Genomic DNA, 24,911 nt, shown 5'->3' on the forward strand with positions numbered 1-24,911 from the left:
TCTTTTCTGAGAGGTCAGCCATTTCATTTCATTTTCAATTTCTGTACATTGGCAAATCTTCTGAAATGGAATCTTCTGAAAGGCACACATTGGATTCTGATCTTCAGGATGCTGAATCTCTGTTTGTTCCACATGGTTGTTTTTTGGGCTTCGTGCAGACTGTAGTCCAAGCATGCAGATGTTGTAAAAATTATTGGTATGGGATTTCCCTCTTTTTCCCCACTCAGTCCTTCTATGTCCATGATGAAAGTGGTGCTACGCATGACTGTGGACGGAGATGCTTGAGAGGTCGTTCCTGATGATCTCATTAACTGTGAAGAAAGGAGAAGGAAGATGTCAATATCTCACAATCTACATCAAAGCATCTCCAGTAGAGTTCATAGTATTTGAGAGATATAGGTGTTTTAGCAGGTAATACGTCATAATACGTTCAATGCGTTCAATGTGCGAAATATAGTCATTTGTTCAAACAGCGCAAAATAAATGGAGCCATGTTAACACAGATGAACAGCAGTCTCAGACTGTTTGGTTTGGAGAGGATGCAGCTTCATGCTCTCTACAAAGGATCCACATGCACTTATCTCTCCCCTTTTCCTGCCTACTGCCACTCTTTGTGTTCCCACACCTGAAGAGCCCTGTCCCCTTTTATCAGCTGTGTTCTTTGGCTGATGGGAGGAAGTGACCAAACACCGAATGGACCAATGTCGTGGAAATTAATCAAAGTTCTTACAGAGTTTTTGTTGAATAAAGATGTACTTTATTGAATTTCAATAAAAGGAAGCTTGTCTGCAGAGTAGCCTTCCTTTTTTCTCTCTCTCCCCCAGTTATATAACCCATCCACCTCTCTTCTAGCTCAAAATCCCTCCCTCTTTAGTTTCCCGCTCTTTATCACTCCGCCCACTTCCTTTGTCTCTGAGGGCGGCTAATCACATAGTACTACAATCAGAATCATAAAGTACTACAATCACTCCCCTGTCTTGCAGAAACACTCATGTTTAGTTTAAACATGACAGGGCCCTAAATCCTTGAATCATACACCAACCCCACCCCATCATGCTGTAATCAATCAAGAAGATAGCAAAGGAGAGACAAAGGTCTAGTCCAAACTTCATTCAACCCTGGTGCCGCTCCCTTCACTGTGTTTGAAGAGAGAAACAAAAGCCCACAAGCTAGTTTCAGTCTCTGTTGAGATAAGACAGCCATGAATTTAAGTAAGAGCGAGCAATTTGACCCTAGGTCAGATTGCCTCTTAACCCCCCCACACACAGTGAAATTACACAATAAAATTTCTGGCGCAGTAACAAAGAATTCTAACTCTATGTTTGTGATTACCCCAGTTTTATCTCATAGTCCATTAAAAATACACATCACCAACTGGAGCTAAACAAACAATAATGTGCCAGTGTGGGCCTGATAAAGAAGAAGAAGAAGATGGCAAAGGCAGCCATCTTGATTGAGGAGTCCACCATGAACCACTCACCAGGAGGACCTTGCTCTCCCTTACAGTGCTTTTTCTGGCAAGCCTAATCAGCTCTATAGAGGAGTCTGGCAATATTTCACAATCTGGTAACATCTGAATAACCAAGCGTTTTTAGTAAGAAAAGGTATCCTTTGCATTAGAAAATTGCTTTGCCCCTTCATTACTTATAAGACCACATCCCTCCATATGTGTTATAGTTGCTTCAGTATCTGTATAAAAACAACACATTCTTTTCCTATGACAATGATAGGATAATGGGTGGATAGTACAAGGCACTTTTTTCATTTACACAGACGCCCTCTCCGCCTCCGCCGTCCAACGAAGCCGCTGAAGACCTCCTCTCAGCAGGGAGGTAAGAGGCGCGACCACAGTGATGAAGCCCCGGATGAACCTCCGGAAATAGTTGGCAAAGCCCAGGAATCGCTGGACTGCTTTCACGGAGTTGGGGATGGGCCATGAACTGACTGAGCTGACGCGTTGCTCCTCCATCTCCACTCCCTCTGTGGATATGAGGTACCCCAAGAAGGACATGGGCCACTGGAAAAACAAACACTTTTCTTGATTAACATAGAGATTATGCTCCAACAGTCTTCCAAGCACAGACCTGACTAACGAGACATGCTGGACTCGGTCTGCAGAATAGACCAAAATGTTGTCTATATAAACCACTACACCCCGCCCCATCATGTCCCGAAACACTTCGTTAATAAAGGCCTGGAAGACTGAAGGAGCATTAGACAGGCCAAAGGGCATTACCAGATACTCGTAATGCCCCGTGGTCGTGGAAAAGGCAGTTTTCCATTCGTCACCTGCACGAATGCGCACCAGATCGTAGGCGCTCCTCAAGTACAGTTTCGTGAAGTACTGCGCCCCGTGCATTTGTTCGATGATGGTTGGGATGAGGGGTAAAGGATAGCTGAACTTAACAGTGGCTTTGTTCAGTGTTCGATAATCAATGCAGGGGCGCAGTCCGCCATCTTTCTTCTTAACAAAAAAGAAGCTTGAGGAGGCTGGTGACGTAGAGGGGCGGATAAAACCCTGCTGGAGGCTCTCCTGTACGTAGGTCTCCATGGCCTCGGTCTCCGCGTAGGAGAGGGGATAGACGTGTCCTCTCAGGAGGACTGTCACGGTTTCGGCCGAGGCTGCCTCTCTCCCTTGTTCGGGCAGGTTTCGGCGTTCGTCGTCTCCGGAATTCTAGCTGCCACCGCTGTATGTTTCATGTTCGGTTGCTTTTGTCTGTTTGTTTCCACACCTGTTTCTGTTTTGGCTTAATTAGTGTCCTATAAGTTTCTCGTTGTGTTTGTCTAGTGTTGTGTGTAATTATTTTCCGTCAGTTGTGTGTATTGCTCGGTTGAGCTTCTCTCCACTACGCTGGAGGATTATCGCACCTGTTTGTGCGCGGTTACATTTGGTCGCACCTGTTTGTGCGCGGTTACATTTTGTCGCACCTGTTTGTGCGCTGTTTATTTTCGCCTTCGGGCCAAGTTGTCCTTTTGCCTATGTATGGGCAGTAATACAAGAGATTGGAATATCGTTCTGAGTCCTGCGTTTGATTCCACCATTGCACCTACAGCACGCCCTGACAGAATTACACACCAACTATGGAATCAGCAGGAGCCGAAGCGGCCCAGACGAGACTGGAGGCCCAGGTTCGGGACCAACAAGATCAGCTCCTGCAGATGGGGAACGCCCTGCAGGAGGTGATTTCCACCCTCCGAGGCTGGGGTACGCCTCCACCGCCTCCCTCCCTGCCAGCACCATCGGCCAGCCCGCCCATTCCAGCACCGGAACCTCGAGGAGTCCGACTATCTCTCCCGAGGGCCTACGACGGAACCGCGGCTGGGTGTCAGGGATTCCTACTCCAGGTGGAGCTATACCTGGCCACAGTGCACCCGGCACCTTCAGGGCATGAGAGCGTGTCCGCCCTGATCTCCTGCCTGGCCGGTAAAGCGTTGGAGTGGGCCAACGCGGAGTGGAGGAAGATCGACGCCACGACGATTACTTACAACGAGTTCTCCCGCCGCTTCAGGGTGGTGTTTGACCATCCCCCGGAGGGGAAAGCGGCGGGGGAGCGTCTGGTCTTCCTCCGGCAGGGGAGGAGAAGTGCCCAGGAATTCGCGCTCGAATTCCGTACTCTAGCGGCAGATGCAGGGTGGAATGATCGGGCCCTCATCGATCTATACAGATGTAGCCTACGAGAGGACGTCCGTCGGGAGCTGGCTTGTAGGGACACCAGCCTCTCTTTCGACCAGCTGGTTGACATGTCCATCAGGCTGGATAACCTGCTGGCTACCCGCGGACGTCCTGCGGAGGGTCCGTCCATTTCACCCTCCAGCGCCTCCGAGCCGTGTCCTATGGAGCTCGGGGGCGCTGGCGCTAGAGAGAGGAGGAGTCGGCAGGCTAGGGGGTCCATCCACTGCACCAACTGTGGTCGGGGAGGACACACCGCGGCTAGGTGCTGGGGATGGCCTCCTAGGGGAGATGACGACAGGTCCCGCACTGGGGATTCCCTCCAGGTGAGTAGGCGCCCCACTCACCCAGAGCTCACTGTTGCCCATTTTTGTATGCCTGTACGTTTTCCACAGGTAGCACCTCATTCCCAGCATAAGGCGCTGGTAGATTCAGGCGCGGCTGGGAATTTTATTGATAAAAAGTTTTGTTTAGCGTTAGGGATTCCCCTCATTCCTGTTGATGTTCCTTTTCCCGTTCACGCCCTAGATAGTCGTCCGTTGGGTACGGGCTTAATCAGGGAGGTCACGGCGCCACTTAGGATGTGTGCGCAGGGGGATCATCAGGAGATGATTCAGCTGTTCCTGATTGACTCTCCTGCGTATCCGGTGGTGCTGGGCATGCCCTGGTTGAGTACCCATAACCCAGCTATTTCGTGGCAGGAGAGGGCTCTGATGGAGTGGTCTGCTCAGTGTGTGGGTAGATGTTTGGGCGTTTCCGTAGGGGCTACCTCGGTGGAGAGTCCAAACCAGGTGCCCGCATTGCGCGTTCCACCTGAGTATGGGGATTTGGCTATTGCGTTTAGTAAGGCGAGGGCGACGCGGTTGCCACCCCATAGGCAGGGGGATTGTGCGATAGACCTCCAGGCAGGAGCTGCGCTCCCACGGAGCCATGTGTATCCTCTGTCTCAGGAGGAGAAGAAAGCTATGGAGATTTACATAGACGAATCGCTGAGACAAGGATACATACGGCCTTCCACTTCCCCTGCGTCCTCGAGTTTCTTTTTCGTGAAGAAAAAGGATGGTGGTTTGCGCCCGTGCATCGATTACCGTGGTCTCAATCAGATTACGGTGAAGTATAGTTATCCACTCCCGCTGATTGCGACCATGACTGAGTCGTTGCATGGGGCGCGTTTCTTCACGAAATTAGATCTCAGGAGCGCGTACAACTTGGTGCGCATCAGGGAGGGTGATGAATGGAAAACAGCCTTTAGTACCACCTCGGGCCATTACGAGTATCTGGTCATGCCATACGGGTTGATGAACGCTCCGTCAGTTTTCCAATCATTTGTGGATGAGATCTTCAGGGACATGCAGGGGCAGGGGGTGGTGGTGTACATTGATGACATTCTCGTGTACTCACCTACCCGTGTCGAGCATGTGGCCCTGGTGCGTAGAGTGTTGCGGAGGCTGGTGGAGCACGACCTGTATGTGAAGGCAGAGAAGTGTCTGTTTTTCCAGGAGTCGGTCTCCTTTTTGGGTTATCAGTTGTCTGCGTCAGGGGTGAAGATGGAGGTAGACCGGGTGTCAGCCGTGCGTAATTGGCAAACACCAACCACTGTGAAGGAGGTGCAGCAGTTTTTGGGGTTTGCAAATTACTACAGGAGGTTTATCCGGGGTTTTGGACAGGTGGCAGCTCCCATCACGTCTCTGTTGAAGGGGGGTCCGGTGCGTCTGCAGTGGTCGGCCGAGGCGGACAGGGCGTTTGGGAGGCTGAAGGACCTGTTTACCTCGGCCCCGGTGCTGGCGCATCCGGATCCCTCTTTGCCGTTCCAGGTAGAGGTGGACGCGTCGGAGGCCGGTTTAGGAGCCGTGCTTTCACAACGGTCTGGCGCGCCACCTAAACTCCGCCCCTGTGCTTTTTATTCTAAGAAGCTCAGTCCGGCGGAGCGGAACTATGACGTAGGGGACAGGGAGCTGTTAGCCGTGGTACAGGCTCTAAAGGTGTGGAGGCACTGGCTTGAGGGGGCTCAACACCCTTTCCTCATTTTGACGGACCACCGTAACCTGGAGTACATCCGGGCGGCGAGGAGGCTGAACCCTCGCCAGGCAAGATGGAGTATGTTCTTGACCAGGTTTACTTTTAAGATCACGTACATCCCTGGGTCACAGAATGGCAAGGCAGATGCGCTGTCTCGGCGGTATGACACGGAGGAGAGGTCCGTGGAGCCCACTCCCATACTGCCTGAGTCGTGTCTGGTGGCACCGGTAGTGTGGGAGGTCGATGCTGAACTCGAGCGGGCGTTACGCACCGACCCTAGTCCACCACAGTGCCCGGAGGGTCGGAAGTACGTTCCGCTCGAGGTTCGGGATCGATTGATCTATTGGGCTCACACGTCCCTCTCCTCTGGACATCCGGGTATCGGCCGGACAGTGCACTGTCTTAGTGCCAAGTACTGGTGGCCCACGTTGGCAAGGGATGTGAGGGTTTATGTTTCCTCCTGCTCGGTGTGCGCCCAGTGTAAGGCGCCTAGACATCTACCTAGGGGTAAGTTGTTACCTCTGCCCGTTCCACAACGACCATGGTCCCACCTCTCAGTGGACTTTATAACAGACCTTCCCCTCTCCCAAGGGAATACTACCATCCTGGTCGTTGTGGACCGGTTCTCTAAGGCCTGTCGTTTGCTCCCCATGCCGGGTCTTCCTACTGCCCTACAAACTGCCGAGGCACTGTTTACCCATGTGTTCCGGCACTACGGGGTACCCGAGGACATTGTGGCTGATCGGGGTCCCCAATTCACCTCCAGAGTCTGGAGAGCGTTTATGGAGCGGTAGGGGGTCTCGGTGAGCCTCACCTCGGGTTACCACCCAGAGAGTAATGGGCAGGTGGAACGCGTAAACCAGGATGTGGGTAGGTTTCTCAGAACATACTGCCAGGACCGGCCGGAGGAGTGGTCAAGGTACGTTCCCTGGGCCGAGATGGCCCAGAATTCCCTACGCCATTCCTCCACTAACCTAACTCCATTTCAATGTGTGTTAGGTTACCAGCCGGTTCTGGCACCCTGGCAGCAGAGCCAGATCGAGGCTCCTGCGGTGGATGAGTGGGCGCGGCGCTCGGAGGAGACTTGGAACGCTGCACACGTCCATCTGCAGCGGGCCCTCCGACGTCAGAAGGCGAGCGCTGATCTCCACCGCAGTGAGGCACCGGTGTACGCACCTGGTGATCGAGTCTGGCTCTCTACCAGAAACCTGCCCCTCCGCCTGCCCTGTCGGAAACTGGGTCGGCGGTTTGTAGGGCCATTTAAAGTCCTGAGAAGGTTGAACGAGGTATGTTATAGATTACAGCTACCTGTGAAGTATAAGTGTATTAACCCCTCGTTCCATGTGTCCCTTCTCAGGCCGGTGGTAGCGGGCCCACTCCAAGAAAATGAGATCTTGGAGACTCCTCCGCCCCCGTTGGACATCGAGGGGGCACCGGCGTACTCCGTGAGATCCATCTTGGATTCGAGACGTCGGATGGGGGGTCTCCAGTATCTAGTGGAGTGGGAGGGGTACGGTCCGGAGGAGCGGTGCTGGGTGCCGAGGAGAGACGTTTTGGACCCGTCGCTCCTGACGGAATTCCATCGGGGGCATCCGACGCGCCCTGCTCCGCGTCCTCCTGGTCGTCCCCGAGGCCGGAGTCGGCGCACGTCTGGAGCCGCGCGTCAAGGGGGGGGTACTGTCACGGTTTCGGCCGAGGCTGCCTCTCTCCCTTGTTCGGGCAGGTTTCGGCGTTCGTCGTCTCCGGAATTCTAGCTGCCACCGCTGTATGTTTCATGTTCGTTTGCTTTTGTCTGTTTGTTTCCACACCTGTTTCTGTTTTGGCTTAATTAGTGTCCTATAAGTTTCTCGTTGTGTTTGTCTAGTGTTGTGTGTAATTATTTTCCGTCAGTTGTGTGTATTGCTCGGTTGAGCTTCTCTCCACTACGCTGGAGGATTATCGCACCTGTTTGTGCGCGGTTACATTTGGTCGCACCTGTTTGTGCGCGGTTACATTTTGTCGCACCTGTTTGTGCGCTGTTTATTTTCGCCTTCGGGCCAAGTTGTCCTTTTGCCTATGTATGGGCAGTAATACAAGAGATTGGAATATCGTTCTGAGTCCTGCGTTTGATTCCACCATTGCACCTACAGCACGCCCTGACAAGGACTGCGTCAGACAGCAGGTCAATGGCACAGTCCCAGCAGCGATGAGGAGGCAGGCGTGTAGCCTGGGTCTTAGAGATCTGTTCTAAATGAGTGTCATGGGTCAGCAGAGAAACGGGAACAGTGATGTGATGTACGAGCCATGTCCCTATTGGACGATTATCCAGGGCTCGAACCGGATAATGGGTCAATGGTACAAGGCACTTTTTTCATTTACACAGACGCCTGATTGAGGAGCTCTAAAATGCCTGATATATTATTTTATTCAGAGTATCTATCATTTTATAGTACTGAATGAACCAGCACTATTTCTTCATCATTTAACAGCCTCTGCCTGCGTCCCAAATCACACCCTATTCCCAACATAGTGCCCTATGGGCCCTGGTCAAAAGTAGTGCACTATATAGGGAATAGGGTGTTATTTGGGACTGAGCCTCTAACTGCTTCGGCAGCAGGTCCTCCTGGACTCAGATCTAGCAACAGGCCCAGGATGTCTCACTGCTCCACCAGAGAGCAGCCATATAGGAAATGAGTGAGGGGAACACCCCTGGTGCATGGCAGTGGAAGCCAAGCGCACAAGCTTACAGAGGAATTCCCTCTGACCGGACACTGGCCCTGCGGCGTTAGCTCGCTCCCACCACAGCCAGGAGCTTGGGAAAAGCATCCTGGAAATGTGAGATTCCCTCCAAACAATGGAGTGGTGGCTTTTCATTTGAGGTGGTGCTGTGCAGCCCTTCCCTTTTTGACCCAGCACTGACACAGCCACTTCCCTCCACAAGAAGTGTGACAGGGTGTGCCTTGCAGTGTTTGGCTGGTCTCAGAGGACAAACCCCGGAGGTGTTTACATGGAAGTCTTTGTGGTCCAAATCATGTGCAGGTCAAACTAATTTGACATGATCACCACAGCTGAATGTGAGAAATTAAAACCTAGGCCCACATAAGCAACCAATAAACTAAACTAAGTAACTAAAGAGGTATTCCATAACATGTACAGGGATCTCGAAGACAAATCACTCGAATTTTGATAATAGTGAATCTCTTTTATTTTGGCTACAGAGTACAGTACGAAACTTCCCTCTGAATCTGAGCCGTCAAGTTGTCTAGACATAAAGTTAATGTGTTTGGCCAGCTGATTGACTGCTATTAATAAAGAAATAGGATCTGAGTGTTGGCTAAATGAAGGAGCAGAGATCTCACACGCATGTGTCATAGAAACACAGACAGACTGAACCTATTATGTGTCTTTGAGGACAGGGGTGTATTTCAATGTGATACGACTTCATGAGGAACTTGGCAAAAGCAGATACTTGTCAGTAGAGTTATGACATTTATATTCAGGTACATTAAATCACCTTTTCCTGATCTGTCATAATAGGGAATTTAGAAAAAAGTTTAGTTTCCAAAGGTTCACCTCAGTGCTACAGTTTTATCTGTGTAATACATCACCAACAGACGGTTTCCAAGCCCATCTTTCAGATATTAATAAAGAATGTGCTATGAGAGCTGGGGCTTATGTGGAGAGGAGACTTGCCATCTGTCAAGGGAGCCCTTGGAGTATTCCCATTCAATAAGATTGAAGATCTGTGCTTCATTGTGGATAATGTACCATATTAGGACTCAGCTTCAATTTGATAAAAACCTTTCACAGGTATAGGTACAATTTACATCATGACATTTTCCGATGCATACAAGGTGCATAGTTTACTTTCAGCATCTGTCTACCTTGGCTTTTCAAAAAGAATAACCACAACGTGAAGAAATAACCACGTTGTGACACTCTGGCTCCACGGACCTTGATATTTGAGCCAGGGTTGTTTATTTTCATTGTTTGGGTGTATTTCTATGTTGGGGATTTCTGGTTGTGCATTTCTATGTTTGGGTTAATTGTTCTTTATTAGTCATATGACTCCCAATCGGAGGTAACGAGTGTCAGCTGTCGGCTCGTTATCTCTGATTGGGAGCCATATTTATACTGTGTGGTTTCACCTGGGTTTTGTGGGTTTTTGTTTCCTTGATCCTGTTTAGTCAGTGTCAGATTTGGACTTCACTTTCGTCATTTTTGGTTTGTTGTTTTTTATCGTGGTTTCTTTGATAATAAAGTCTACGATGTGCGCTCAACACGCTGCGCTTTGGTCTGCTCCTTTCGACGATCGTGACAGAATAACCCACCAAAGAAAGACCAAGCAGCGTGTCCAGGAGCAGGGAGACTGGACATGGGAGGAGGCACCGGGCAAGGAGATAGAGAGGCTGGCGATGGCCCAGGTGGGCACATCGTGGTCCTGGGAGGACATGCTCGGAGGCAAGGGACCTTGGGGAAGGATCAAGGCCCTGGCGAGAGAGGAGCAACGGCGGCAGCAGGGCCATCGTCGGAGGGTCGTGTGTCAACCCCAGAAATTTTTTAGGGGGGGGCACACGGCATGGACGACGGGGCTGACGGAGGAGAAAAGGGGGAGTATCCAGGAGGCCACCAGGCCAGGGGTACACCGCCCTGTACGTCCTGTGCTGATGCCTCACACAGAGTGTGTGAGGGTAGGCATTCAGCCAGGACGGGTGGTGTCCGCTGTTCGCTCCAGGCCTCCTATCCGTCTCCACAGCCCGGTCTGGCCTGTTCCTGCCACCCGCACCAGGTCTACGGTGTGCGTCGCCAGCCCGGTCCGGCCTGTTCCTGCCACCCGCACCAAGTCTACGGTGCGCGTCGCCAGCCCGGTCCGGCCTGTTCCGGCCACCCGCACCAAGACTACGGTGCGCGTCGCCAGCCCGACCCGGCCTGTTCCTGCCACCCGCACCAAGACTACGGTGCGCGTCGCCAGCCCGACCCGGCCTGTTCCTGCCACCCGCACCAAGTCTACGGTGCGCGTCGCCAGCCCGGTCCGGCCTGTTCCTGCCACCCGCACCAAGACTACGGTGCGCGTCGCCAGCCCGACCCGGCCTGTTCCTGCCACCCGCACCAAGACTACGGTGCGCGTCGCCAGCCCGGTCCGGCCTGTTCCGGCCACCCGCACTAAGTCTACGGTGCGCCTCAGACGGCCAGAGTCTGCCGTCTGCCCAACGGGGCCTGAACTGCCCGTCTGCCTAAAGCCTGCAAAGCCGCCCGTCTGCCATGAGCCATCAGAGCCGTCCGCCAGACCAGAGCCGCTAGAGCCTTCCGCCAGACAGGATCAGCCAGAGCCTTCCGCCAGACAGGATCAGCCAGAGCCTTCCGCCAGCCAGGATCAGCCAGAGCCGTCCAGCCAGGATCCGCCAGAGCCGTCCAGCCAGGATCCGCCAGAGCCGTCCAGCCGGGATCCGCCAGAGCCTTCCAGCCGGGATCCGCCAGAGCCTTCCAGCCGGGATCCGCCAGAGCCTTCCGCCAGCCAGGATCCGCCAGAGCCGTCCAGCCAGGATCCGCCAGAGCCGTCCAGCCAGGATCCGCCAGAACCAGCTAGTCAGGTACTGTCCCTTAGTCCGGTGCTGCCCCTTAGTCCGGTGCTGCCCCTTAGTCCGGTGCCGCCCCTTAATCCAGTGGGGTTTAATTGGGGGGTGGTCATGTGGAGGAGGCTAGGGAAGCGGGTGGTGACTAAGGTGGGGTGGGGACCACGACCAGGGCCAGAACCGCCACCGTGGACAGACGCCCACCCAGACCCTCCCCGAGACTGTATGCTGGTGCGCCCGGAGTGCGCACCTTTAGGGGGGGGTACTGTAACACTCTGGCTCCGGGACTTTTGGATTTGAGCCAGGGTGTATTTGTTTTGTTGGGTATTTGTTGTGGGGTTGGTTGTAGGGTGTATTCGGTTGGTTGTGTTTTGGGTGTATTTCTATGTTGGTAGTTCTGTTGTGTGTATTTCTAGGTTTGGTCATTGACTCCCAATCGGAGGTAACGAGTGTCAGCTGTCGGCTCGTTATCTCTGATTGGGAGCCATATTTATTCTGTATGTTTTCTTGTGGGCATTGTGGGTTATTGTTCCTGTTTAGTCTTTGTCACTATTGGACTTCACATTCGTCGCTTTGATTTGTTGTTTTTGGTTGCTTTAAGTAAATAAAGTCAACATGTTCTTTTCACTCGCTGCGCCTTGGTCTCCTTCACTCCTCGACGATCGTGACACACGTCCTGAAATGGATCACCACCCCCAGCTCCATCTCCTCACTCTCCTCTCCCCTGCAAAGCTGTCATCAAGGCAAAGGGTGGCTACTTTGAATTATCTAAAATATTAAATATATATTGATTTGTTTAACACTTTTTTGGTTACTACATGATTCCATATGTGTTATTTCATAGTTTTGATGTCTTCACTATTGTTGTACAATGTAGAAAATAGTAAAAATAAAGAAAAACCCTTGAATGAGTAGGTGTGCCCAAACTTTTGACTGGTACTGTACATCAAGTCATGATGTCAGCCATACATCTGAGACGTCAATACATCAGAAACCTCCTCACAATATCATCACCTGCCCATTTAACAACCAACATGGTGGATGGATTACGGAGGTTGAATATATTGCAGAACTATGCCACATATGGTTCAAGAGGTTCTAGATATCTGCTAAATATAGAAAATATATACTGAACAAAAATATTAATGTAACAATTTCAAAGATTTTACTGAGTTTCCATATAAGGAAATCAGTCAATTGAAATAAATTCATTAGGCCCTAATCTATGGATTTCACATGACTGGGCAGGGGTGCAAGCATAGGCCCACCCACTTGGCAGTCAGGCCCACCCACTGGGGAGCCAGGCACAGCCAATCAGATATAATTTCCCCCCACAAAACGGCTTTATTACAGGACCCCCTCCCCCCCTTTTATTGTCCCAAGCAAAAGGTGCACCTGTGTGATGATCATGCTGTTTAATGATATGCCACACCTGTCAGGTGGATGGATTATCTTGGCAAAGGATAAATGCATACTAACATGGATGTAAACACATTTGTGCACAACATTTGGGAGAAATAAGCTTTTTGTGCACATGGAACATTTCTGGGATTTTTTATTTCAGCTCATGAAACATGGGACCAACACTTTACATGTTGCGTTCATATTTTTGTTCAGTGTAGAAATAAAGTTCATGAAATCTGTAAAAACATATTGACAGAAGTTTACATGAATCAAAATCTGGGATTGATTATTTAAGAGTAAGTGTTGAGTTTAACACCAACTATGTTGGTGGCAGACTCTACAGCGATGTAGCAAGAAAAATTTCCCCTCCTCTGAATCAGTGCTGTTCATTCTGACACTGCAAAAGCAGGCTGACCTACTGACTACAAGCAGAAAACATGGCTTACCCCCACTGAGCCCATATCGTCCGTTGCCATGGACTACATTTCATTCTGTTGCCACATTTCATGTGAGAGATCTAATTTAAAAAACTCTAATCGTTGATCCATGTATGTTTACGGATGATTCAGGCTCCCCGCCCTCAGCAAAACACAAAAAATTGCCTTCCGTACCAAAGTGACATCAGTAGCATGTGGATCTGGTTACTTTGATGATGTTCAATTCCGAATCTGGCGATAGAGACATTTAGAAAAATGATGTGTTGTTCAAACACCCCAGATGGGAATTTCTTGTGTGAATGGCAAGGACCGCTACTGAAGGAATGGTGCAAAATGATGACTCTGCATGGCTATAGAAACAAAGTCAGTCACCCTATTCACAATTGGCAAACACCAAATCATAGAAACATGTATGATTGTTTTCAGTCTTGCCCCAATACATTTTCAACTAAACATTATCAAGACGACATGTGTGACAATTTAATATGAGGGACTGCTTTAAATGACGTGCAGCTTATAAAGGCTTCATAAACACGACATAAATGTGTCACAAATCATCTATAACCATATGTCATGCACTATAAAGGGTTCATAAATGTGGCATAACTGTGTGACATAACCCACTATTTCAAATATGACATAAACCTGTGCTTTATAAAGGGTGGCATAAGCAACACTTAATAAAGGCTTTATAAATCATTTTAAATTGAGGCTTCACAAAGCATTTTGCAACGCCAGGATAGTGGGTTCGATTGCCGGGACCACCCACACGTACAAATGTATGCACGCATGACTGTAAGTCGCTTTGAATAAAAGCATCTGCTAAATTGTATATATCATATTACTCTAAAACATTTCTAGGAGGGCCCAACCTCTTTCCCTCTTGCGTGCAAAGCCAATATTGGACTGACCTCAACTTTCCCCAAATTGCTGTGCTACACACACTCTAAAGTGCAGTCATTCACAGCAAAAAACATTGGAAGGCCTTTTAAAATCAGTTTGAATTGTTTTCATAATTCAGTTGTTTTCCTAAATTCTGTTTTCTCGGATTCGTTTTTCCAGGTTTCGGATTTCCCCCAACTCTTTCAGGTTTTCCCACATTTCCTAACAGACCTGCTAACTTTCTATGTTGTTACTTTGAAGGTTGGAACCAACATGCAGTACCTCCAGCAGGCAGAGAGGAAATAATCATTTGTCCGCCAGCTCAGGAACAAGCTACACTATTTACAGCCCTGTGTAATCTTCAATGTAATTGCATTGCTGGACTTTTTTAAGTGTTAATACATTTGTGTTTACTTATGAATGACCAAATGTGTCTGACTTTATAGTAAGTACAGCTCTGAACCACTTCTCAAATGTTTTCAATTGTATTGTAGATAAACATGCTCCTTTTAAAAAACGGAGAATTAAAAATAGGTCTTGCCCTTGGTTCAGTCCAGAGCTATCTGAAGTCATACACAACAGAGATGCTGCCTGGGCTAAAGCTAGATTCACAGACTCACTTTCAGGCGATTGAGAAATCTGTGTGTAAAACTAGTTAAAAAAGCAAAAGCAAATTAGTATGTTAATACTGAATGTATCTGAATGTACAGGGAACCCAGGTACATTTTGGAAAGCTGTTACATCATTGAAGGGTTGTGTCTCCTCTTATCTCCCCCAATAAATGTATTTAGATTCTGACCCTATTACTGACAAAATTGATATAATTAATGCATTTAATCACAATTTTATCTCTGCGGGCTATATATTTGAATGTATTTCAAAGCCAGCTCTTGAAAAGAGTAGTTTGGATGTTGATGGTGAAAATCTATTGAATGATACTGAAAATGCTGGTCAGGAGTTTTCTTTTCTCTGAAATTTACTGATAAAGAAGTCATGGATGCTTTGCAAACATTAGACAAAAAAATCCACAGGGGCTGATCATTTGGAGCCTGGTCTGCTTAAGTGTGCAGCTCCGTTTATTGCTGGCTCAATAGCCCACATTTTTTATTTAACATTGTTATCAGGAAGTATTCCAAAAGCAAGGAAATTCGCATACAGTGAGGGAAAAAAGTATTTGATCCCCTGCTGATTTTGTACGTTTGCCCACTGACAAAGAAATGATCAGTCTATAATTGTAATGGTAGGTTTATTTGAACAGTGAGAGACAGAATAACAACAAAGAAATCCAGAAAAACGCATTTAAAAAATGTCATGAATTGATTTGCATTTTAATGAGGGAAATAAGTATTTGACCCCTCTGCAAAACATGACTTAGTACTTGGTGGCAAAACCCTTGTTGGCAATCACAGAGGTCAGACGTTTCTTGTAGTTGGCCACCAGGTTTGCACACATCTCTGGAGGGATTTTGTCCCACTCCTCTTTGCAGATCTTCTCCAAACCATTAAGGTTTCGAGGCTGATGTTGGCAACTCGAACATTCAGCTCCCTCCACAGATTTTCTATGGGATTAAGGTCTGGAGACTGGCTAGGCCACTCCAGGACCTTAATGTGCTTCTTCTTGAGCCACTCCTTTGTTGCCTTGGCCGTGTGTTTTGGGTCATTGTCATGCTGGAATACCCACCCACGACCCATGTTCAATGCCCTGGCTTAGGGAAGGAGGTTCTCACCCAAGATTTGACGGTACATGGCCCCGTCCATCGTCCCTTTGATGCGGTGAAGTTGTCCTGTCCCCTTAGCAGAAAAACACCCCCAAAGCATAATGTTTCCACCTCCATGTTTGACGGTGGGGATGGTGTTCTTGGGGTCATAGGCAGCATTCCTCCTCCTCCAAACATGGCGAGTTGAGTTGATGCCAAAGAGCTCCATTTTGGTCTCATCTGACCACAACACTTTCACCCAGTTCTCCTCTGAATCATTCAGATGTTCATTGGCAAACTTCAGACGGGCATGTATATGTGCTTTCTTGAGCAGGGGGACCTTGCGGGCGCTGCAGGATTTCAGTCCTTCATGGTGTAGTGTGTTACCAATTGTTTTCTTGGTGACTATGGTCCCAGCTGCCTTGAGATCATTGACAAGATCCTCCCGTGTAGTTCTGGGCTGATTCCTCACCGTTCTCATGATCATTGCAACTCCACGAGGTGAGATCTTGCATGGATACCCAGGCCGAGGGAGATTGACAGTTATTTTGTGTTTCTTCCATTTGCGAATAATCACACCAACTGTAGTCACCTTCTCACCAAGCTGCTTGGCGATGGTCTTGTAGCCCATTCCAGCCTTGTGTAGGTCTACAATCTTGTCCGTGACATCCTTGGAGAGCTCTTTGGTCTTGGCCATGGTGGAGAGTTTGGAATCTGATTGATTGATTGCTTCTGTGGACAGGTGTGTTTTATACAGGTATCAAGCAGAGATTAGGAGCACTCCCTTTAAGAGTGTGCTCCTAATCTCAGCTCGTTACCTGTATAAAAGACATCTGGGAGCCAGAAATCTTTCTGATTGCGAGGGGGTCAAATACTTATTTCCCTCATTAAAATGCAAATCAATTTATAACATTTTTGACATGTGTTTTTCTGGATTTTGTTGTTGTTATTCTGTCTCTCATTAATAAACCTACCATTAAAATTATAGACTGATCATTTCTTTGTCAGTGGGAAAACGTACAAAATCAGCAGGGTATCAAATACTTTTTCCACTCCATAAGGGTGGGGATACAAATTATCTTGACAACTATCGCCCCATTTCAAGACTACCTTGTTTAGCTAAGATTCTTGAATCCTTGGTTAATGTACAACTTTGTTCCTTTTTATCTGATAATTGTATTTTTAATATAAACCAATCAGGATTTAGGCCTGGGCATATTACTACCACAGCAACCACGCTAGTTGTTAATGATCTTGTCAATGCCTTGGATGCTAAAAAGAGCTGTGCTGCCTTGTTTATTGACCTGTCAAAGACGTTCGACACTGTTGATCATTCTGTTTTGCTGAAGAAGTTATCTGTCACGTCTCCTCCCGTTGCTCCCCTCTGGCGCTCTGATTCGCCTACTGAGCCACCAGTCTGAGCGCACCACCTCGGCAACACAGGAATGGAAACCCAACACATCCTAATCACCTCCAGCGCACCTGCACCTCATCACCACCACTATATAGCCCTGGACTGTGCAGCCATTGTTGTGTGTGACTGTTAAGCGTTATGTCGTTTTTCTCGCTCTTTGTTATTCTCTTTCTCATTGTTAAGTAAACCTTTACCTTGTTGATTCCTGCGTCTGCATCCTGCCTCTTCGTATCCTCAGTACTCGTCACATTATCAAAAACAGGCCTGGGATATACAGCCTGTTTATGGTTTCAGAATTATCTTAGCGACAGAACTCAGGCCATCTTGACAGATGGGGTTAAATCTGCATTTCTTGAGATTCAAAAAGGTGTTCCTCAGGGTTTGATTTTGGGTCCATTACTGTTCACCTTGTATATTAATGACATTGGAAACACTGTTAATAATTGTAACATTCATCTCTATGCAGATGACAAAGTTTTGTATTCCTGTGCCACCTCAGTGCAGCAGGCCATTCGTGAACTTCAGCATGACTTAGATTCAATTCAGAAATCACTTACAGATCATAAATTAGTGTTAAAAGTGGTCCTCTGTAGCTCAATTGGTAGAGCATGGCGCTTGTAACGCCAGGGTAGTGGGTTTGAACCCCGGGACCACCCATACGTAAAAATGTATGCACACATGACTGTAAGTTGCTTTGGATAAAAGCGTCTGCTAAGTGGCATATTATATTATTATTATTATTATTATTAATAAATACAAGGAAAACCAAGCTCATGCTGTTCTCTAGGTCACGAAATGTTGACCCTGAGGACCTGCATATTTGTACTACAAATGGAGCCCAAATTGAGCTTGTTTCTCAATATAAGTACCTGGGTGTCTGGATTGATGACAAGTTGTCATTCATAATGCATATAGAAAATCTGACTAAGAAACTAAGATCCAAGATTGTTTTTTTATATCGAAATAAATCGTGCCTCAGTATGGATAATAGGAGAAAGATTGTTCAAACAACGTTTCTCCCTGTTTTGGATTTTGGTGATATTGTTTACATGCATGCGGCAACCTCTGTTTTGAAACCTTTGGACGCAGTCTATCATTTCGCAATACGTTTTATCACAGGGGACAATTTTAGGACTCATCATTGTAGTCTGTATAAAAATGTGGGATGGACCTCTGTCTGTAAGAAGAGAGCTGCATTCTCTTTTATTTATTTACAAAGCAATCTTACAGAAACTCCCTCCATATGTAACTTCATTAATTAAGTTAAGAATCATAAGTTACCAAACCCGTTTACAGGACTGAATAACACTAGGCCAACCTTCAGTCTCCACAGATTTGGGAAAATCTGCGTTTAGTTTTTTTCCCCCTAATTTGTGGAACAATCTGCAGCTTTCACTGCAGTTAGATGTGCTGGTGCCACTCAGGCAGTTTACATTATTGATTGAGGACCTCTATGTATTTGAATGTGATTGCTTTTATTAAATATGTTTATTTTGTTATTGTGCGCTGAATTATATTGTTTTATACACATATATGTGTATGTTGTTTTATTATTCTGTCTTTTTTGTAATGTATACAGGGCTCTCTAGATTTTTAATCTCAATGTGACTCCCTGTTTAAATAAAGGTTTAAAAAAATGACCAAAGGGGTCTGACTTGAAAGTAAGTAAGTACAGCGAAGGTGTCTCAAAGTATTACAGGACACTACATAAAGCGTCAATAAATAGATTATTAACGTTCTGCTGATTTATGAAGGTTATCTCATGATCCACAGGTTACTGTAGGGTGTGAGAGATATTTAAATAGTTGATGGACCTGCAAAGCTTGCGTTTGTGTGTGTGTGTGTGTGTGTGTGTGTGTCAGAGCCAAGATTATTTGGAGTAGTCCAACCTGAGACTATCGCACCAGGAATTCCTCTTCTGTTCCCATACTGGAGATCAGAGCTTGATTACAACCTGTTACAATGGTGCAAACATGTTGTGGCTGATCTTTCAGCGGGGGAGTGGGTGAATGTGTCAAAGACCTGTCTGGGCCCAGCACCGTATGGTATGGCTCGTTATATTGTTGTGTGTGTGTTTGTGTACTGAGGAACATGTAACTTGGTTCCAGAAGAAAGCCACTTTCAATTTCCTTATGTTTCTTGGTGTAATGTCATCCCCCGGCTATTGTGCACACAGCACATATAAGCCTGGGATAACAACCATTGAAAGTTGGCCTTAGTGGGAGTGACCATAGAATTCTATGGGAGTGACCTTACTGAGTAAAGAGCAAAACCATTCTCCCTGGTCGTCACTAGTTAACACAGCCAAAAAATCAGAATCATAGCTAAACCCTGCCCATTTCCACAATTGATCTTCTTAAAATGTGATTTTAAACCTAACCCTAACCTAGAAGGCCAAGTTTGATGCGTTTGGGCGGAAGTGTCTGGGAACGAGATTAGGTGCAATGTGAATAACATGACTTCACTTTAGAACAGTGGTCACCAACCTTTTCTGAGTCAAGATCACTTTCGCAGTCAAAAAGCAAGCCGAGATCTACCGCTCAGATTATTTTTTTTAAACATGACTTACAAATTTTAACATTAACCTAATAAAAACTGTTATGTAATAATAATAATAATAATATGCCATTTAGCAGACGCTTTTATCCAAAGCGACTTACAGTCATGCGTGCATAAATGTTTGTGTATGGGTGGTCCCGGGGATCAAACCCACTACCTTGGCGTTACAAGCGCCGTGCTCTACCAGCTGAGCTACAGAGGACCACAAGGAATGAGGATTGTGCAGTAGGCCCAATACATTATCACAGCATATTGGCTATATGCCTGGCCTGACAATATTGTCCTTCTCAGACCATATTGTCTTTCAAAACTCGAGCTTTGATATCTAAATATATTGAACAAAAACATCAACGCAACATGTAAACTGTTGGTTCCATGTTTCATGAGCTGAAATGAAAGATCCCAGAAATGTTCCATACGCACAAAAAGCTTATTTCTCTCAAATGTTGAGCACAAATGTGTTTACATCCCTGTTAGTGAGCATTTCTCATTTGCCAAGATAATCCATCCAGCTGACAGGTGTGGCATATCAAGAAGCTGACTAGGCCCACCCACTGGGGAGGCCCACCTACTAGGGAGGGGGGAGGGGGGGAGAGAATAAAGCCCTTTTGAGGGGAAAAACTCTTTCCAATTGGCTGGGCCTGGCTCCCCAGTTGGTGGGGCACACATGACTTCGCCCCTGCCCAGTCGTGAAATCCATTGAAATCCAGTTGGATATATAGTTCCCAGTTGTCTTGAACGCACTGAAGTCGGAAGTCGGACATTTCCGAGTTCCCAGTTGTTTTGGACATGGCTTAGTGGAGGGAGGGAGGTGGAAGACTGTCCCTGCTCTCTCCTTCCTTTCCTCCGGTGAGACTGACCAGAGAGAGGGCACACAGTCTGCCACCTAATGGCGAAACTCAAGTCGCACCGCATCTGCCTCAGGCACAAATTCATGTTGTTCCTATGACCAGAGAAAGTGAAATACTTCTCGATATTAAAATAGACAAGATGAGCTGATAATAATAATAAAAACGCAGGGCTATCGATACAGTTGGCTACTCATTCATTGCAGCTGCAGCAAGAGTGGAAGTAGAGAGAAGTGTGTTTTATGTTTTGCAATAGTGATGAATAAAAACAGTGTTGACAGTGCTGAACGTAGGCCCCCCGTGTAGCTCAGTTGGTAGAGCATGGCGCTTGCAACGCCAGGGTTGTGGGTTCGATTCCCACGGGGGGCCAGTATGAAAAAATGTATGCACTCACTAACTGTAAGTCGCTCTGGATAAGAGTGTCTACTAAATGACTAAAATGTCAATGTAAAAATGTCATAAAAACAGCAGCTCTTTGCTGTGTTCCTTGATAGTCTCTCTCTGGTCATGATTTAAAAGTTATGAAATCTCACGTAGGCTAGTGTCAAACTTTGCTCTGGCCGGGGTCGTGGAAGCTGTAGGTAGGCACAGTGATTTGAGCTATCTGATTGGCCAGCGCAGTAGGAGCACTCGATTAAGCCACAGATCTTCCGGTCCACTGGGTAAGCGGAGTTTGACTTTTCAGACAAATGAAATGGTTCAAAATGGGAACACTTTGTCTACCCGGTACACAGGGCTACTGAATCAAGTGCTCCTACTGCTAACAGCACAACACGAAAAAAAGGAGCACAAGCCTTTATGCCTTTATCGTTGGCTGTTGATGTTTTCTACAGAAATGTTTGGTGATCGACTAGGAATGCCTTGAAGATCGACTATAGATCGCGATCGACCGTTTTTTCCAACAATGCTTTAGTGCTTATACCATACCTCAGCACAACATGTCACCCTTTATAAAGCACATGTTTATATCAAATCCGACATAGTGGGTTATGTCACATTTGACATTTGTGGTTATGTCACACAGTTATGCCACATTTATGAACCCTTTATAAAGCAAGACATACGGTTATAGATGCTTTGTAACACATTTATGTAGTGCTTACGATGGCATTATGAAGACTTTATGAAGCCTTTATAAACTAAACGTAATTTAAACCGTGACCGGATTATGGGTTTTATGTACTTAAGGGCTTGATTTGTTATTCTTTATATCTAACGTCATGGCAGGAAGTAGAGTAATGGATATGAAGTAATCCAGGAACCGGTTTCCTACGCAGGCTCCCAGCAGCAGCTGGAGGTGACTGATAAAGCTGAGAGGGGCGGTCTGATTTCAGCCTCCAGGAAACAGAGGGAAAATGAGGAGAAACTCCCAAACAATTAGCAGGACAGCGCTGTTAGCCTCATTAAGGGGTACAGAGCGTCAACAACCCTGCCAATAACGAGTGTTTCTGTCAACACAATACAGCTGTACTACAGTAGAACCAGTCCACCAATAGAACCAGTCCACCAACAAGCTAACTACCACCTTTAAACACTATAAATAATCACAGAAAAAGACCAGCCCTGAGACAGGGAAAGGGGGGGGGGGGGGGGGGGTAGACACACACATCCCCCAGAAAATGGCCACATGGCTGGGCCAGGCCACAAGCTACAAGATGTTCTTGGCCCGTGGGCTGGGGCTCTTGCTGTTACTGTTAGTCAGTCCCTGAGTGCGGTCAGCTAGTTCAGCAAGTCACCCTGCATTACGCCAATGAAAATCCTTTTCCAACCAAGTATTTTATAGATGCAAATTGCCTGAACAATGTATAAATTCAGAAATACGGGAAAAGGCTTTTAAAAAATCTAGGAATTAAAAAGAAGGGAGAGAGTGAGAGCGAGCGAGAGAGAGCAAAAATGGACTCATTGTATGAAATGTTTCCATGCGGAAAACATTCCATATCAATATCTAGAAATTATCTGTGAACAGTATAAAACCAGTTGGTTACAGTACAGTGCCTTCAGAAAGTATTCAGACCCCTTGACTTTTTCCACATTTTGTTACGTTACAGCTTTAATCTATAATTGATTAAATTCCAAAAAATCCTCAGCAATCTACATACAATACCCTATAATGACAAAGCGAAAACAGGTTTTTAGAAATCTGCTAATTTATTACACATAAAAAACAGAAATACCTTATTTACATAAGTAATCAGACCCTTTGTTATGAGACTCGAAATTGAGCTCAGGTGCATCCTGTTTCCATTGATCATCCTTGAGATGTTTCTACAACTTGATTGTAGTCCACCTGTGGTAAATTCAATTGATTGGACATGATTTGGAAAGGCACACACCTGTCTATATAAGGTCACTCAATTGACAGTGCATGTCAGAGCAAATACCAAGCCATGAGGTCGAAGGAATTGTCCGTAGAGCTCAGAGACAGGATTGTGTCGAGGCACAGATCTGGGGAAGGGTACCAAAACATTTCTGCAGCATTGAAGGTTCCCAAAAACACAGTGGCCTCCATCATTCTTAAATTGAAGAAGTTTGGAACCACCAAGACTCATCTTAGAGCTGGCCGCCTGGCCAAACTGAGCAATCGGTGGAGAAGGGCTTTGGTCAGAGAGGTGACCAAGAACCCAATGGTCACTCTGACAGAGCTCTAGAGAGTTCCTCTGTGGAGATGGGAGAACCTTTCAGAAGGACAACCATCTCTGCAGAACTCCAACAATCAGGCCTTTATGGTAGAGTGGCCAGAAGGAAGGCACATGACAGCTCACTTGGAGTGGCACCTAAAGACTCTCAGACTATGAGAAACAAGATTCTCTGGTCTGATGAAACCAAGATTGAACTCTTTGGCCTGAATGCCAAGCGTCACATCTGGAGGAAACCTGGCACCATCCCTACGGTGAAGCATGGTGGTGGCAGAATCATGCTGTGGGGATGTTTTTCAGCAGCAGGGACTGGGAGACCAGTCAGGATCGAGGCAAAGATGAACGGAACAAAGTACAGAGAGATCCTTGATGAAAACCTGCTCCAGAGCGCTCAGGACCTCAGACTGGGGCGAAGGTTCACCATCAACAGGACAATGACCCTAAGCACACAGCCAAGACAACGCAGGAGGGGCTTCGGGACAAGTCTCTGAATGTCCTTGAGTGGCCCAGCCAGAGCCCGGACTTAAACCTGATCAAACATCTCTGGAGAGAACTGAAAATAGCTGTGCAGCAACGCTGCCCATCCAACCTGACAGAGCTTGAGAGGATCTGCAGAGAAGAATGGGAGAAACTCCCCAAATACAGATGTGCCAAGCTTGTAGCGTCATACCCAAGACAACTCGAGGCTGTAATCACTGCCAAAGGTGCTTCAACAAAGTACTGAGTAAAGGGTCTGAATACTTATGTAAATGTAATATTTCAGTTTTTTATTTTTAATAAATTAGCAAACATTTCTAGAAATCTGTTTTTGCTTTCTCATTATTGGGTATTGTGCGTAGATTGATGAGGGAAAAAAACAATGTAATACATTTTAGAATAAGGCTGTAACCTAACAAAATGTGGAAAATGTGAAAAACTTGTTATGTTATACTTGTCAGCGTATCGGTTGATGTATTTCCTGCACTTAAATGGCTATTCAGCATTGCTCAAGTCAAGCAAAGTCAATGCCAATGTAAAACTTAAATATATCAACTTCTAGGTGCTCTAAAATGTATAGGTATTCAATATTGGATCATGGTAACCCAAAAGCACTTTGTGACCACATCACACCTCCTAACCAAAACTGTAAAAGAGGTTGTCGCCTTCCTTAGGTTGAGAATATCTAGCAAAGGTTGAGGGAAGCACAATCTCAAGGTATAACCCTCCCTTCCTTCCTCTCCATCTCAGGTCTCTCTCTCATCTACTACCCATGCCTCTCAGCCGTGACTTTACAGTAACAGTACACTGTGTGCCCTGGTCCTCTACTCCTCCACTGCCTCAGGGCCACAGTGGCAGCAGGCAGCAGGTAGCAGGTAGCATCCAGACCGCTCTAGCTCCAGTCAGCAGCTTTTATAGGCCGTGGGCTCCTTCCATCACACGCAGCCTCTGGAGGAGTAGACCTATAGCCCAGGCACTGGGCCAGACTTGCCTAGTCAGAGTTTCCATGAGAAATGGTAGAGAGACAGACGGGGGACTGCAGGTTAGAAGGTAGCACGTGAGGGAGATACTGGGATGATGGAAAATAGGGATACCTCTTGGTGGTGTGGTAGGACAGATATTAAGTATGGAGGTCAAAATATCAGAGCTCTATTGTATACATCTTTGTTTCACACTAAAGTTGAATGCATGGGCATTCCATTAATATATTCACACACATACTCTAACTCAGTGGGGGACCGAGGGGTCAGCAGGTGGGGCCCGAGGGGTCAGCAGGTGGGGCGCAGGGGGTCCCCCCCCCCCCCCCCCCCCCCCCCC

At 47.0% G+C, this 24,911-nt stretch overlaps 1 protein-coding gene across 1 annotated transcript in view; it reads right to left on the reverse strand.

Annotated features, from left to right (window-relative positions):
* Positions 1–255: 255 nt before the first annotated feature.
* nfatc1 (nuclear factor of activated T cells 1) overlaps positions 256–24,911 on the reverse strand; it is a gene marked incomplete at both ends in the record, with an annotated part of 78,832 nt that continues 54,176 nt past the window's right edge. Inside the window, one exon of the mRNA XM_084156734.1 lies at positions 256–311. Within this exon, the coding sequence (XP_084012860.1) occupies positions 256–311 (56 nt within the window). The remainder of the gene's footprint in view (positions 312–24,911) is intronic.

The sequence above is a fragment of the Coregonus lavaretus genome (genome assembly GCF_964263955.1).
Source record: "Coregonus lavaretus genome assembly, chromosome: 40".
In the NCBI taxonomy this organism is placed as follows: domain Eukaryota; kingdom Metazoa; phylum Chordata; class Actinopteri; order Salmoniformes; family Salmonidae; genus Coregonus; species Coregonus lavaretus.